The sequence below is a fragment of the Abramis brama genome (assembly GCF_963993115.1).
Source record: "Abramis brama genome assembly, chromosome: 7".
Classification (NCBI taxonomy): Eukaryota; Metazoa; Chordata; class Actinopteri; order Cypriniformes; family Leuciscidae; genus Abramis; species Abramis brama.
The window spans coordinates 13,545,661-13,562,759 of record NC_139969.1 but is presented as its reverse complement, the minus strand read 5'-3'; the positions used below and the strand labels follow the sequence as shown (position 1 = coordinate 13,562,759).

The window sequence follows — 17,099 nt, the reverse complement described above, 5'->3', positions numbered from 1 at the left end:
CTGGGTGTAAAGAGACTGGAGTCATACTGACACCCTGTTAAACCGTCTCGCTGTGATTCTGTTATTACACAACACAGATTAACCGGGCGGAGCTTGACAAGTTTTGACAGACCATTTCTCTTTAGCTGTACGCATGGGAACATAAGGTAGGCAAAACAGTTCGGAGAAATATCGTCACAATTGGCAATTCTGTATGTTTATCAAATAAACTATAGAGTTAAGTTTCGGTAAAGTCAAGTGGCTTCCTGTTTGGCTCGCACGCGCAATGTGTCATACTAGATCAGACGCTTTGCCTCAGACTAGAAAAATCCACACTAACAACGGAATGTCAATATCGAAAAAGAATTCCACATTGTTGTTTATAAAAAAAATAAAAGCATAAAAAGTGAGCAAACCAAAGTGCATCCTAGCAAATAACTAATGAAGCGTCGTGAGCCCGAGGCGTTGACACTGGTGATAATGTTTGCAGTTGTTTGTGATCATGAATGATGTCAGTGTTTGTCGTTTTTAAGATTGTGTTACAGTACTCTCCGGCGCAGTGTTGCCTGTGAAACGCTTCAATATTCATCATTTTGGTTTCTATATGATACATACATTGTGCAAACTTGTTCTTTTTTTTAGTTAGAAATGGAGAAGTGCAGTGGTTGATAACAGAGGGAAAACTGAAGCAGAAGCTCAGACCTCCCCTACGCTAAAATGAGGTAAGGAAGCAGTCACATGAAAAAATAAATAATTGAAATATTTTTTTCAGTTCCATGGTGACAATGCTAAAATAATTTATTTAAATATTTGGCTATTTTAAAATTAATTTGAAGAAATATTAATAATTGTATAAATTAAATAAAATTAAATTATAAATAATAATTAATACTTGCATTTTTTCTGTAAGTTAGATAATTTAGAATTTGTCAAGATGAAGAGAGAGAATGAGCAGTGTGAAAAGGTTTCCATATGCTCACTAAAGAGGTTGCAGTAATATTGCCATCAGGTTGGCTATGGCATTTAAAAAAAATAAATTTATTAGATTTTCACATAATTGGAGTCATTAAATTATTCGAGGGTGTGAGTCTTTGTGTGTTAGCTCTGTGATGGACTGGTCCAAGGTGTTTCCCTGCCTTTAGGCTCCAGCGTCCCACAACCCTACATTTAATTGTGACATGAAAAGGCAAGGCAAGTTTATTTGTATAGTACATCTGTACACAATGATATTTCAGTGTCCAAGAAGAGAGAAAGAGAGTTAAAAAAAGTACAATTACAATCAATTAAGAACATATAGATTAAATATAGATTTATATGAACAAGGAAGTCATGAACTAGAACCACTGAAAACTTGTCTGGAGCTGCATCCCCATTTTATTAGTTTAGGTGTGAATGTGAGATATTGAACATTTGAATGTGTCATTGTGTTACACATTTAAAAACTCAAATACATTTTTTTGCAGCCACATGTATAACTGTGTGTGTATTGCTGTGTGTTTTTGTCTCTGCTTGTGCTAAAGGAGAAAGTAGATTCAATACCCAGGCGATCAGACACAGCTGAGCACTCATCTGAGGCGAGACGGTACATGTTTAAGGGTGTAGGAACTGCAAGCATTCAAGCTAGGGTAATTAGTTTGATGCAGCCTGACTCTCTGTAATATCTGTGCTTTCATTTGCAATGGTTAGTTGACCATTTTTTGTTCTCTAGGATGAGAATATTGTGCATGGTGGAATCACTGGCAATAATGACGGTCTGCTAAAGAACAGCAAAATCATGGTCAGTTTCTAATTGTATGTTCTATCTTTAATGCACTTTTAGAGTTGATGTTATAGTTTGATTTCTCAGAATATTACCATTTTGACTCTGCTTTTTTTGGTAACATTTTGGAATATAGACAGACTGCAAAAAAGGAAGAATCTGATTTATTATTGTAGTGTGAATGATATAAATATAGCAATGGTATTTTTTCTGAGAATAATCAGTTTTCTTCAATAATCTTTTCCCAGAACATGCTAACTGAGAGTGATCTCTCGGCTCTCACTGATCAACAACCAGACAACAACAACCCTAAGGTCATCAAATTATATTCTTGACTTTAATCATACATGGTGTATATTTATATCCATTTCATTGTTTTTAATGTTTATTTTTTACAATGAAAATGTTAGTAGAATGTACATTTTCTTTATGTGTCAGGGGAAAGCTGCTGTTTTCAGCCAGTTGTTTAAAAGAACTCCTAAAAAGTTGACGAATCTTCCTGCACAAGAGGTAGAACATGTGTTTACTGAAGACAGACACTTGAAGCTATTTTATACAGTCTGTTGATTTACAGATGCTAGTTGAACTAATAAATTCATAGTGTAATATAAGTAAATGGCCTGACCATGAAATTGAACATCATTGAGGTGTCAAAATGTTGCTAACATCCATTGTCTAACAGTCAAATTTATGTATTTCTAAGTTTGGTTCAGGTGTCCAAAAACTTTTTGCAACCATTGCGTCTCATTATGCATTGCAGACACACATTATTTTGTATACATTACATCACACAGCTACTGTTAGGCCATGTTAGTGTATCCTATTTTACCACTAGGGGAGGCAAGAGACTTGCTCAGTGAATTTGCTCATACATCATCCAAATACTCAGGATAGGAATCCCATGATCAAATTAGATTTTTGCCTGTAGAGTTCCATATACACTTTGAGCTATTGATTATTATCTGTTATGGAAGATAACGCAAGGTTTTCAGCAATTATCTTTCCGTTTGCCCCAGGATTGCTTCACTGCCACCACTGACAGTCTGTCCGACCAACACAGCAATAAGGTCTGTTGTAATTACATTACACTTTACATAACTTGACATCTTTACCCGAACATCAAATATGAATCACAGCTTTTGTAATGACACAATAGGTTTGGATTAGGCTTCTCTAAGGTCACCACAAAAGCTCAGGTGGTCCACCCTGTGTCCACAATCTGTGTTCAATCTGTAAAAATCATGCTTTGATGTTACACATTACACAGAATAATGCTACCTGCAATTTTGGTTTAGCTCACACATACCGTGTCTGGTGTTTCCTTCCTTTTTCTTTCTTGACAGGAAGAACTCTTATTACAACATGGAGAACTCTCAGCTGGTAATCTCAACCAAACAGAAAACAACAACACCAAGGTGTGGAAAAAACTACAGCCTTGTTCATGCAGTCATGTATTCTTAAATGAATGTCTTAAAGTTTACATTTATGCAGCAATACTGTCTAAATTATGATATAATTAGTTTAGCTTTGTATAATATGAAGATCTGCTGTCCATTCAGGTAGAAACAGCATTGAAAAATTAGGATTTTTCAGCCAGTGAGAGTCTTGTAAGCCGCAAAGTCACTGAAGTTCAGTGGGACCAATAACATTGGCAATTTATCATGAATTCAAAGTAAAACGAAATGCAAATCTAATTCTCAGATTAATTTCTTTAGGAGGGAAATTCCCTGTTTAATTTTCTCCAAACATTTCCTCGAGGAACTGAGGACACGTCTGGAGAGGTATATTTCTGCAACAACAACAAAATAATTAGCATATGAAGGTCTATTTTATTTATAGGTAGTGTGTTTTTGTGTATTTTTTGCATTGGTACCCCTACCTTCCAGATGATAATTCACAGTATTAACAAGCTTTCTTCTTGTAGGACAGCCCACCATTACACATTAAACTGCTGGCCAGTAATGACGATCTCTTATACAACTTAAAGGTGCTTATCACTGCCCTTTATATTGTATACAATAGAATATATGTAATTGCTTAGTCATCTGCCATTCACAATTACTGTCCCTTTTGTGCAGGATAACTCAGGCAAACGTAGTGGCACTTTCCACAGTTCTCCAAAACCGGCATTACGTTTCACTGCTGAGACGGTAACACAGCTTCCCCCTTTTATTGCTGTATTTTTATATTGTTGATAGTCTTTACAAATATCATGTACTTTTAAACCATTTTTAAAATGACAGTTAATTCTATATGTAGGATCCGTTAAGTGAGCACAGTAAATGTATTGACTGGGATTATAGCTTCTTGGACACTGGCACTGAAAAGGTACTTTACCAAATCGGTATTGATCTTAAGTTGCCTGCAAAGTAAATGAAGTTGTGCGACAAATGTTGAACTGTTTCCTCTATGTCCTAGAAATCTATTGCAGTGCCCAGAAAATGCATGGAAAATAATGATATAAAAGTTTCTAACAGTAATACCAAGGTGAGGATCACTTGTTTTCTCTTTGGTATACACAGGTGGGAATACTGTAGGAAATAGAAGCCCATCAGTACAATAAACTACACATATAACTGATGATCATTTTCATCATAATGCCACAAACAGTTGTGGAATTCTGCTTTTTGTTTGCACTTAAAAATTATTTAGTGTCAGTTCACATACTCCAATCTTCTTTGCTGTTCACATCCTTTCAGGTTGTATCATTTAGAGTGAAGAGATCTCTACCTAGAATGTCAACATTTTCTCCCAGTATTCAGGTAATGTAACACTTTAAAAAATATATATATAATTTAATAGTTTACATAAAAAAATTGTCATACTATAAAATCTTTCTATAGTGTTCCAATCAAGAAGATATAATTGAGGTGCCGATGGAAATGCAGCAATTTCAGACAACTGAGGTGAGTTGTAATTGCAATGAGTTATAATTGCAAATTATTATGTTGCTTCTATGGTGCATCGATATCACATTATGCCTTCACTTAATACTTTTATAATACCTTATTCTCTGTATGTTATAGGACTGTACTTTTGAAATCCTGCCAGTGGAAATGGCTGCCTACCCAACAGATTTAAATTCTTTAGAGGCAGATGAGGTATATACATTTTTTGTATTGTTTTATATATACATACATGCATGCATACAGTATATACATTATATATATATATATACTGTATGTATATACAGTGAGGAAAATAAGTATTTGAACACCCTGCTATTTTGCAAGTTCTCCCACTTAGAAATCATGGAGGGGTCTGAAATTGTCATCGTAGGTGCATGTCCACTGTGAGAGACATAATCTAAAAAAATAAATCCAGAAATCACAATGTATGATTTTTTAACTATTTATTTGTATGATACAGCTGCAAATAAGTATTTGAACACCTGAGAAAATCAATGTTAATATTTGGTACAGTAGCCTTTGTTTGCAATTACAGAGGTCAAACGTTTCCTGTAGTTTTTCACCAGGTTTGCACACACTGCAGGAGGGATTTTGGCCCACTCCTCCACACAGATCTTCTCTAGATCAGTCAGGTTTCTGGGCTGTCGCTGAGAAACACGGAGTTTGAGCTCCCTCCAAAGATTCTCTATTGGGTTTAGGTCTGGAGACTGGCTAGGCCACGCCAGAACCTTGATATGCTTCTTACAGAGCCACTCCTTGGTTATCCTGGCTGTGTGCTTCGGGTCATTGTCATGTTGGAAGACCCAGCCTCGACCCATCTTCAATGCTCTAACTGAGGGAAGGAGGTTGTTCCCCAAAATCTCGCAATACATGGCCCCGGTCATCCTCTCCTTAATACAGTGCAGTCGCCCTGTCCCATGTGCAGAAGAACACCCCCAAAGCATGATGCTACCACCCCCATGCTTCACAGTAGGGATGGTGTTCTTGGGATGGTACTCATCATTCTTCTTCCTCCAAACACGTTTAGTGGAATTATGACCAAAAAGTTCTATTTTGGTCTCATCTGACCACATGACTTTCTCCCATGACTCCTCTGGATCATCCAAATGGTCATTGGCAAACTTAAGACGGGCCTTGACATGTGCTGGTTTAAGCAGGGGAACCTTCCGTGCCATGCATGATTTCAAACCATGACGTCTTAGTGTATTACCAACAGTAACCTTGGAAACGGTGGTCCCAGCTCTTTTCAGGTCATTGACCAGCTCCTCCCGTGTAGTTCTGGGCTGATTTCTCACCTTTCTTAGGATCATTGAGACCCCACGAGGTGAGATCTTGCATGGAGCCCCAGTCCGAGGGAGATTGACAGTCATGTTTAGCTTCTTCCATTTTCTAATGATTGCTCCAACAGTGGACCTTTTTTCACCAAGCTGCTTGGCAATTCCCCCGTAGCCCTTTCCAGCCTTGTGGAGGTGTACAATTTTGTCTCTAGTGTCTTTGGACAGCTCTTTGGTCTTGGCCATGTTAGTAGTTGGATTCTTACTGATTGTATGGGGTGGACAGGTGTCTTTATGCAGCTAACGACCTCAAACAGGTGCATCTAATTTAGGATAATAAATGGAGTGGAGGTGGACATTTTAAAGGCAGACTAACAGGTCTTTGAGGGTCAGAATTCTAGCTGATAGACAGGTGTTCAAATACTTATTTGCAGCTGTATCATACAAATAAATAGTTTAAAAATCATTTATTGTGATTTCTGGATTTTTTTTTTTGGATTATGTCTCTCACAGTGGACATGCACCTACGATGACAATTTCAGACCCCTCCATGATTTCCAAGTGGGAGAACTTGCAAAATAGCAGGGTGTTCAAATACTTATTTTCCTCACTGTGTATATATATATATATATATATATATATATATATATTAATGTTAAATTTTACTGATTTTGAAATCTGTTTTAACCTTTTTTTATCTTTTGCTCTCTGTTCAAAGGATGATGGCCTGATGGACTGGTGGAAAACTGTTGAGTGTGAGTTGGGTCAAATTTTGAAACACATTATGCATGTGAAAAACTACATATTTTCCTAATTTGCTGGTCATGGTTTTCCTAGAAGACTAGTCTGCTATACTGTTTAACCTTTAAATGCATACATCGGGTCTTTATTGACCTAGGACGTCATCCACTACCCTTTTTTTAAAGTTATACATCAACCATATTAGTATTCCTCAATCGGTGTATTATAAACAACTGCTGTCAGCGATCAAAATATTGATTTTGAATATGTTGAAAAGATAGTTTTGAGATCATGAATATGAGCCAGATGCTGAATGAACTGGGGAAATGAGATGACGATGAGAGTGATGATGGTAAAAGAAAAACATCAAACTGAACCCTTCCAAGTTTCAGAAGGTTACGAAATATGCCTTATTTTATTCTTTTATAATTGTTATTAAAATATAAAGAACCTTTTATACTATTACGGCAATTAGAGAGCCATATGTGTTAGATCCGGGTCACTAAAGACCTGAATATGTAATGATGAGCAAAAGATTCAACTTAACACAGCGTCTTAAAAAGCATGTTTTAATGACAGAATACTAAAAAACAGTATAAGACATGATGCATTGGCCTATAACAGCCATGCTGTGTGTTTGTTGCTGCAGTGCACTGCTAAAAATATAAAATGATGATGAACTACTTGTCCTCACTAATTTCATATGACTTACTGAATTTTGACAGGTTGGACTGAATGGAATGAAACAGCAAATTTTCAGGAGGATAAGGAGGAGCTGTGAGTAAATGTGGATTTTTAAAAAAAACTGTCTAATTGCCTCCTAAAACCACTGATCTGTTTTGTTAATGTTTGTCTCTTAGGGCTGTTGAGGCTGCTGCAGACCGTGTGTTCATGGCAGCCCGTCTCTTTGTCAGTCTGTTCAACCAGCGTGGAGCCTCTATGCAACGTCGCATTGTAGAGTTGCTTGCATTAGCGGACACTGCTGACACCTTCCATAAGAAGACCGTGAGCGCAGCTGTCGGAGGGGGTGTGGCTTGTGTGGCCGGGGGCATAGCCACCATTACCGGCCTCATACTGGCACCCTTCACTTTTGGCACCTCTACTATCGTTACTGCGGTGGGTATCAGTGTGGCAACAGCTGGGAGCATCACCTCAGCCACAGCTAACATCACTGATGCAGTTCAATCCAAAATGGACCGCAAGAAGGTGGAAAAGATGATCCAGGGCTACCAGGACGAGATCAATGACATCAGAGATTGTCTGGAATTCATGCAAGTATGTCTATCTATCTATCTATCTATCTATCTATCTATCTATCTATCTATCTATCTATCTATCTATCTATCTATCTATCTATCTATCTATCTCAAGTTTTGCCTGTTGTGTATGTAGGAAGGAATGAACACTCTGCAAGAATGGGATTTTAAGGAGTACTCTGAGAGTGTGGTCAACACGAGACTTAGCCGCAACATAAAGCATGTGATGAAGGAAGGTGGGCGAGCAGGTAAAGCCCTCATGATTAACACTGAAAGGCTTATCAGCACTGTGAAAGTTTTAGGTGTTGCTGGAGGAGCTGCCAAAGCCGTCAGGGCCATCAGTATCACCACGGGGGTCATGTCCACTCTCTTTCTAGCCCTGGATGTCTTTTTTCTTGCCAAAGACTCCAATGAACTCCGCAAAGGTGCCAAGACCAAATTTGCCTCCAAGATCCGAGAAGTATGCAAAGAGCTTCAACACGGCCTACTGGAACTAAACAAAGTGAAGACTCAGCTACAAAAGACCATGGATGGAATTGAAGTGGAAGAATATGAAGAAGAGGAGGAGGATGAAGACAAATGTGAGTCAGATCCTATTAAACTGGCTCTACTTGAGCAAGAACTTGATCAGTTGGAGGAGAAACTTGACCAGAAAACTACACTGGAGCAAATGAACAAAGATACCACAAAAAAGAAATGAGTAGTCAAAGAGCAAAAAGCAATTATAAAAATGATATTAAAAAAGTCTTAACAGTGAGCTAACATATGGAAACAACAAAAGCAGGATGGTTGGCAAATCAAATTCAAAGATTTGGGGTCTGATCATCACAGATTATAAGAGGAACTGAACACATCTGGGTTAAAGAGAGAGAAAGGGGATCATTTAAGTGAACACAAGGGGGATAAGAAGTATAGAAACCCTTATGTATTCTTCAAGCTAACACAAAAAAGTGACAGGACACAGTAAATTGAGAAGTAAGAGGGGAGGAAGAAAAAACAACTATTGCATTACCAGAAGTAAATATCAGATTCGTGTTTAAGTTTTAAGTAATACTATGTTTCAGGCTTCTGATTCTGTATAAATCAAATGTTGCATCATGTATGCATTTTGTTTTCTGTGTGCTACACACAAGAATCAAAATGACAACTGTAATTTAACCTGCAAGTGTTAAAGATATGGCGATCACAATTCACTATATGCAGAAGAAAATTTCTAAATTAATTTCTATATTTAGGGTTGTGGGTTTAGAACAAAGCACTAAACTTTGATGTTTAAGGTATATCAGTAGTCTTGTCTTGCAAGCAGTATAATGGTCTAAGAATCTGGACTGGCAGTATAAGGGTTGAGTCAGAAACTTTATTCTCAACCTGATAACCAAAACCTGTAGCCTATAATTGAGATTTTCAGAATTCTCTGGTGTGGATTTGAACACACACAAACAAAAAACCTGTTTGTTTCAGTTCATCAGAATTATATATGGGAAGCATTCTTTTGTGACTTTTACACTAATGAAACACCTTAAACCAGTGCTGGCAGTGTGCACTAAAGATGAAGTGTAGGTAAAAAAGCATTTCAATATTGTGGATTTAACTCTGGGACATATACAGGTGTCATACGTTTGAATTCTGATCCTATTTCATCCCCTCTGCTCCCTAAATTAAAAAAAAAAAGTTTTTATGATGGATTTTATGCATCATAGTTGTAATATGTTTTTGATATGTTCTGTATTATTAATTTATTTACATATTTTTTTATTCTTTGACTGCACTTTTACTGGTTTTAATTTTTTTCCACAAAATGTTTTGTATGGTTCTTTTTCTATGGATTTATGCAATGCATAAAAGTGGTTTATAAATAAAATTTGGTGTGGCTTTGGAGAGCACTCTGAAGGGAGATGGAAAAGGATCTTATGCTTTAAAAGCTAGCTTGCCATAGATTGGTGCAGGTATGACGTCAGAACCCGGAAGACTAATTTGTAGAACTAAACGTCAAAGTACTGTCAAGTTGTTTACCACAGGCTTTATTTTACTCAAAAAATAAATAAATAATAATAATTATAAAACCCCATAGGAAAATATTGAAGGAACCAGTGGCGCATTAGACTTCTTGGTTCTGAAGTCATACATGCACCACTCTATTGCTAGTCTCTCAAATTGCCTACCCTACCTTTAAAGGGGTGGTTGATTATGATTTCACTTTTCTAACTTTAGTTAGTGTGTAATGTTGCTGTTTGAGCATAAACAACATCTGCAAAGTAACAATGCTCAAAGTTCAAAGCAAAGGGAGTTATTTGCTTTTAAAGAAATTCCTTTTTAAGGACTACAACAAACGGCTGGTAGAGACTACACCACATTCCTGACATCACTAACCCTAAAATTTACATAAACCCCACCCCCTGAACATGATATATAGATTATCAAGACAGAATATGCTAATCAATGACTAGAAGATAACTACACAAAAGCTGCATAAATTCATCAACAAACCATTCAGAAATGTCCTGTTGCACTCTACATTGTCACTTCTTGAGTCTCTCCATCATTGACTCCGTTGACATCATCTGACTTTGGTTTGAACATAAAAGGCTAAAAGTTTTTGAAATTTTTAGTGCATGTCTGTGTGAGGTAAAATGACACAAGCTGTTGAAGCTCCACCCTCTGTGCCAGGAGCAGCAGCTCATTTGCATTTAAAGGAACAGACACAAAACGGTGCGTTTTTGCTCACCCTCAAAAAGTGACAACTTTAACATGCTATATACAAATATCTGTGGGGTATTTTGAGCTAAAACTTCACATACACACTCTGGGGACATCAAAGACATATTTTACATCTTGTGAAAAGGGCATTATACCACCCCTTTAAAAGTAGCCCAATTCCGCGGGAAAACCACGGACTTGGAAACACTGCCTGAGATGGATAGAAAGAAAGAGACTGCCCTCTGCTGTTCAAATAATAGTATAGGTTGTTATAGTTTTTAAACACTATCAGACTAGTATTAGGCATCATCATCTCCTCTCGCAAGATTTTAGGTTGTATGATGCCATTCACCTCCTACACATATCAGCACCAAACACAAGTAAACGTGCATTCTTTAAATTATTAAATGATGTAACTATTGACTGTAGGCTACTTTATAAGGGGACAGCAACAATAAAACTCTTAGCTATAAAACTAGGTATCAAAAGCTTTCTATTTTGGGTTATAGACAACGACAAGTAAGTGGGAACATCCAATAATTACTTCTTTTTTTTTTTTACCATTCATTTCACTTTACTCCTGCATTAACTATTTTAGATTGAAGGTTTAAAAAATACTAGACTGCAATAGTAGCAATACTTATTGAAAATGCAATATGTTTGATGGAGAAAAGGCAAACTAATGTTATATAATGTTCTTCACTTTATGTAACCATCTACTTACTGCCCCTAGTACATACAATTCAGGTCAGGACATACAATTCTTTCTATTGAAGCAATGAGTCACACTGAAAAAAGAAACAAGTGTAGGATAGAGCACTCAAGCACACATGAGCACACACACAGAGAGAGAGAGAGATAAGTACAGAGCAATACAGGAGGATATAAATGTCTGTCCAACAGTAAAATGTGTCATAGGCTACTTGATATAAAATGTACAGAATAATAACAGATGTATTCAATAATTGCCTTGCCAGTGGTTATCTGAAAACGATCAAGCACAGATGACATTTTCATCAAACCTATCTCAATGCAATTACAGACATAATTTATCCCATTAACTGCAAGATAATCATGAGTCTCTATATACTGCTCTAATTTTTACGAGCTATTCTGAGATATCTGTGGAGACCACTTTAATTATAGGGGAAGGAGAAAGATAAAGACACTTAAAATAGATCAAAATGTTACACTTTCCTTGATAATCATCTTCATTTGAGTCACCAGTCTCCAAAAATTCAAGGATCTCACTTGCATGCCAGTGACTTCTGGCATTGAAGCAAAAATTAAAGGAATTTATGCTAATTTAAGTGAGCATGACATGACTTAAAAGGTTCTTGACCTTGTGCTAAATTCAGCTATTTACAGTTAACTGAATAGAATGTTAAACTTGCCCATTGTACATGTATTTCAAGGCCATTTGCCTAGTGTAATAGGGCTAATATTAAAAAATAACAAGCTATTGTATTTAAACTTCAGTGTGTCTTGATTAAATCCCTGTCCAAAATGCATAAATATGCAAGATATTGCTATTGCTAATTCTTCTGAGAATGTCAGGTTATAATATTTTTTTTTCTGTTATTAAATAATCATTATTTGGTCTGCTGTTGATATAAAGATTTCTTACTTTTTTTAATCACTTGTCACAAAAAAAATGAACAGCTTACTCTAAGAATAGATTTACAACTAAGCTACTTCATATCTAATACTGATTCACGCCAACATGTTTTACTGTAAGTGCAGTGCAACATTTGGTCATTTACTGCCCTTTGAATTAAGTTTAATATCACTTACATTTGTTCTATTGCATCAATGATACTAAATACATTAAATGACAGATGTGTGTTGCACATGTAACTGGCGTTCCTATATTTATGTCTACAGGAGAGGAGAAGGATGGAGACAAATATAGTGAGAACAGAATCTGCCATGTCTTTTAAAGTGAAAATCCTTCTCTATTCTTATGTCCTAAACTCTAATCTACCCAGCATGTTGATGCCACAGGGCTATCATTTATTTTCCAAACCCCTAATTTCCCACCCACACTTGACTTTCCTCTGTCTCTTCTTTGTTAATTCTCTTTCCATAGTGAATATTGTGGAAGGCGTTTTTTGTCCACCGACTCTCTTGTTCAGGCTTCCCTTTTCTACTTCTTTTTCTTCTGGAAGCGTCTAAACTGATTCTGTATTGCCAAAGCTGCTTTCTCTGTCTCCGGCGCCTCCAGATCAATGTCGATCTCTTCTTCGGGTTCTTGCGTAGGGGGCTTCCCCTCTTTGTCCGCCGGTTTCTCCTGGGCGGCTGAGGGACACATGACAACGCAAACATTGACGACATTAATGGCATAGTAAAAGGAACTGCAATATTTCTTACATTTGTGAAGCCACTGCGTGTATGCGTCTCAATTCAGGTCTTAAATTATGTTAATTGTTATAAATATATCAGCAATTGTTTACATTTTCATACCACAGAACTTTAAAATCTGTATTTGTTCTAATATCTTTTAGCAGTACGGTGCATTTTCATGGTTAAAAATGAGATGTCTATTTGTTTCGATGTTAAAAAGTTTTCTTGTATCTCAGCTTTCAGAGACAAATATGAGTCATTTAAGGATGATGTATTTTTTACCAGAAACCAGTATTTTAGCACTTCCGGCTCCAACGTCCCAAAGTCAATGGGTTTTTTGAATGGGTGTTTGATTAAATGCCTGAAAAAATCTCTGTGCTCTGTGCTCAAGCGCAATATATTTTCACATTTTATACTTTGACATAAAATACATCAGTAACACTTGTGTTTTTATTTAAAGCTTTTACTTGTCAAGTGGCTAAATGGGACTATACAGAGGTTGTCGGGAACATTAAACGTCATCAAGACGAAAAACATATCTACTATAGGCATATCTATAGGCAGCTTTTACAGCCTTGTTGTGTTTATTATTCACGCTCTTGCAAACTATTCTTACTTTTTTATGATGCTTAATGGTGGTGACCATGGTGTAGTCCGTTTATAACATACGTTTAGCTTTTTACTTCTGATGATTGTATTTAGGCTTCAAAATTCATAAAAGTTCTGTTGGTCGGAGCTTATTTTCTGCAACTATCCTAAAGCCAAAGGGAAAAATCCTATTAGGGAATAAGGATGATGCTAACTTCTGCATTGGCCTACAAAAATGTTTTCAAGAAGTAAATCATGAAAATGTTAAATATGCTGTAATGGAACACATAAACACACCTTTTCCATCTGTGGCGGGCCCCTGAGTGCTGTTGGGAGGATCAGATGAACTGTTCTGCAAGAAAGAGGCAGCAGCTTTCAGGTTTATTGTGAGAGCATTCAGGCATGCAGTAAAAACTAAAATCAGAGCATCTGTGAATTTTGTACTTGGTCTGCCATCAAATTAAAACCTGATATGGGCTTTATCATGCGTGTGTTAGGACACCGAGCGATAAAGACCCTTTAATCCCCATCGGTTTAATCCCCCTTTTTCAATTCTGTGTGCAATCTGGAACAGAGGCAGAGGATCCCCATGAAATGCAAGCTTACTGTGTGTGTGTATTTTATATTATATATTTCTTAAATTAATTTATCCCTGTTCACATTTGATAGATAAAGTACGGGGTTATTAAATGTTCATGTTTCCGAGGCACACGGTGTAAACTACTTAAGGCCAAAATACATTCAGTATATCTGTGACCTTGCTTTTTCAATTATGAGAACAAATTAGCCTTGAGATGATGCCCTAGATTTGAGTTATTCATATTGGCATCCAAAATGTGTCAGTTTGTGTTCATGTATTTTTGTGTAAATCCTTTTTAAATGTGTAATTTCAGCAATGAATTGTCATTTAAATCTGAGAAACACTGTGGTATTTGCTTGAAGCTGCTGATATACTTATTTGAGAACAGAAAATGTCATCAAGGGGGATGAAATGGAACATTGCCTAAACACACTCACATATACGCATATTATTCACTCTCTCTCACTGCAAGGGACTCTTTCAAATGCAAATCGCTGCAGCCCTTTCCCCCGTTAAGCCTTTTTTGGGTAGAAAGAGCATCTTCACCTTACTCTGAACTCTGAACCAGCCTCAGCCTCCTCTCTCCAGTAAGTTTTAATGCACCATCCACCACATTCTGTGAGCTTTGAGATAAAAACGACAACTTTGGTCTAAAGAGATGCCTTTTTTTGTGTGTGTACATGCCATTCTGTTGTTTATTTTCTCGTAATTTGCCAAAAATAGGTCATGAGTATTGTGGAGGTAAGACTTCACACTTCTGGCTTTCACACTTAAAAGACATCACGATAAGGGGGGGAGATCCCATGCATGCATGCTGCCAGCTGGCTCTCAGTGTGTTAGTCATTACTTTTTCTCTTCTACATTACCTCAGACAGCACTTTATTTTCACTCTCACACATCACTTGATACACACAAGCCTCACGGCACAATCTCCATCTGCTAATTAGCCAAGCTCAGATCAGCGGGGTCAAGCTCCCCTGAGCCACTTATTAATTGGCAATTAATGGGACACACAAAAAGAATGTAAAGCATCACTTTCATTTTAAACTAGGGAAATCTAAAGAATTATATTTTCTATATATATTTGCAAAATTCATAAAGAGATGGTTTCAGCTGTCAACCAACCTCTGATTTCAGTAAAGATTAAAAATATAAAGAAAGGGTTATATTTCTCATCTTTACTGACGTTAAATTTGGGTTGGGTTTACAGCTAACCCATTTTTATTAATGCAACTTGCATGATTCAAAGGATTTAAATGATTTAATCCTTTTTTTGTCTCAACAAAGAAAGCATTTGCATTTAATTGGACGTCCTAGATTCATATTATGTTATTATATAAATCTTCGAATTAACGTTAACTTTTAAGTTAGTCGGGTTTATCATACAGTCTTAAAATAACAAATAGAACTCACCTCACTCATAGTTCTTTCTGAGAGAATGTCCTTTTCGGTTCGCGGTTTAATTTGTAATGTTTTAAAGTCTCAAATAAATATAATCGGAATTTCCCTCCTTTTTTTGGTCAGAGTGCTTTGAATATATGTCAGAACAACGGAACCGAGAATATTATGCAGAGGAGTATTTCCAGCTCTCATCTAGAAAAAAAACACGCCCCTGCGCTCTCTCTCTCTCTCTCTCTCTCTCTCTCTAGTTCGTTTTTACTGTCTATGGTTCAGGCCTTTTCACAGACTTTGAGGACGCATTTTAACGGTCATCAGCATCGTAAATCCTGCAAAGTTTTGTTTTCTTTTACTATTCTTTATATTTTTGTTATTCTTAATACTTATCGCTGTGCTCTAATTTGGTTGTTTCACACTGTAAACTGAATGTTCAAATAAAGCATATATTTATTACAAGCATATATTTATTACACCGTTGCCATAAAAAACAGAGCATTGCTATGGACGCAGGATGATTCTAACCATAGAGACGGAACGGACTATTTTCTTTAGCGGAAGCAATACAATAGTTTTTAAATCAATAAACTCCTTTTTTAATCAATATTTTGTGTCAAATTATTGATTTATTTGGTAGGTAGCCATGTAATAAGCAGGATAATGTAAAGCGAGGCGGTTATTATAGTGAATACAACCTCCGCTTTGCGTCAGGGTCCTGATCAGCCTGTCGGGGTTGTATTTGCTATAACAACCGCCTTGCTCTACATTATCTCTACATATATATATATATATATATATATATATATATATATATAAGATTATCAGAAGGTTTAGATAAATAAAAATAAAATAATCCTGCAAAGTTTTTATATTATCTTTTTTTTTGTAAATGTATGTACATTACACTATGCTTATTACATTACATTTGCATCAAATTACAAATATTTCTCTCTTTTTTTAAAACTGTTTTTGAAAGTTGTGAAAACATGTGGAGTTTTTATTTTGCTATTTGAGCAAAATGGGAACACAAAAAAATATATATTTAATTTAGTCTCTCCGCTTCGGAGAAACCCGGAAAGTCGTTAATAATAATAATAATACATATAATAGGCTACATATTATTTTTATTTGGAATAAATTGAAATAATTATTAATTTAATGTATTATTATTATTTGCATGTTTTATTATTATCATTAATTAATCAAAATAATATATTGATTAAATATAGTCAGATATTGGGCCATATTTGTACCTGTATAAACATAATGTTGTTTTTTGTTTTGTTTTTATTACTGATGATGAATCTGCATAATAATAATAATAATAATAATAATAATAATACTTTTTGTAATATTTTCACATTATGATGAAATGCTCGTTATTATTGTTATTATTATTTGCATTCTTGATTATTATCATTAATTAATCCAAATATTTTTAGATATGGATATTGGTCCATACTTTTACCTGTATAAATAGGCTGTTGTTTTTGTTTTGTTTCTTGACTTATGATGAATATGCAATTGGTATAACGTTACTACTATTACTAATAATAACAATAAAATGTTGCGTTTTGT

At 35.9% G+C, this 17,099-nt stretch overlaps 2 protein-coding genes across 2 annotated transcripts; one reads left to right on the top strand and one right to left on the bottom strand.

The window, feature by feature from the left end:
* The first annotated feature begins 66 nt into the window (after positions 1-66).
* apold1a (apolipoprotein L domain containing 1a) lies at positions 67-9,808 on the top strand. Its single transcript, XM_084118703.1, has 20 exons — positions 67-146; positions 622-701; positions 1,500-1,604; positions 1,688-1,756; positions 1,987-2,052; positions 2,177-2,248; positions 2,755-2,805; positions 3,082-3,153; positions 3,454-3,519; positions 3,663-3,725; positions 3,817-3,888; positions 3,998-4,066; positions 4,157-4,225; positions 4,438-4,500; positions 4,582-4,644; positions 4,765-4,839; positions 6,640-6,676; positions 7,388-7,439; positions 7,523-7,937; positions 8,055-9,808. The coding sequence occupies exons 3-20, from the start codon at positions 1,566-1,568 to the stop codon at positions 8,616-8,618; spliced, it is 1,977 nt and encodes a 658-aa protein (XP_083974829.1). The 5' UTR covers positions 67-146; positions 622-701; positions 1,500-1,565; the 3' UTR covers positions 8,619-9,808.
* Positions 9,809-11,298: 1,490 nt separating this feature from the next.
* On the bottom strand, positions 11,299-15,721 carry pcp4l1 (Purkinje cell protein 4 like 1). The gene is made up of 3 exons (XM_084118709.1): positions 15,540-15,721; positions 13,844-13,898; positions 11,299-12,913 (listed from the first exon to the last, which is right to left on the bottom strand). The coding sequence occupies exons 1-3, from the start codon at positions 15,546-15,548 to the stop codon at positions 12,762-12,764; spliced, it is 216 nt and encodes a 71-aa protein (XP_083974835.1). The 5' UTR covers positions 15,549-15,721; the 3' UTR covers positions 11,299-12,761.
* Positions 15,722-17,099: the final 1,378 nt, after the last annotated feature.

What these genes read in the sequence shown, in the direction of transcription:
- pcp4l1 (XM_084118709.1), bottom strand. An exon ending in GCCCGCCACAGATGGAAAAG is followed by an intron (nt 12,914 to 13,843) that starts GTGTGTTTATGT and finishes TGTGTCCCTCAG; the next exon opens with CCGCCCAGGAGAAACCGGCG.
- apold1a (XM_084118703.1), top strand. Translation starts at nt 1,566, where the DNA reads ATGTTTAAGGGTGTAGGAACTGCAAGCATTCAAGCTAGG. An exon ending in TAAAGAACAGCAAAATCATG is followed by an intron (nt 1,757 to 1,986) that starts GTCAGTTTCTAA and finishes ATCTTTTCCCAG; the next exon opens with AACATGCTAACTGAGAGTGA. An exon ending in CAGACAACAACAACCCTAAG is followed by an intron (nt 2,053 to 2,176) that starts GTCATCAAATTA and finishes TTTATGTGTCAG; the next exon opens with GGGAAAGCTGCTGTTTTCAG.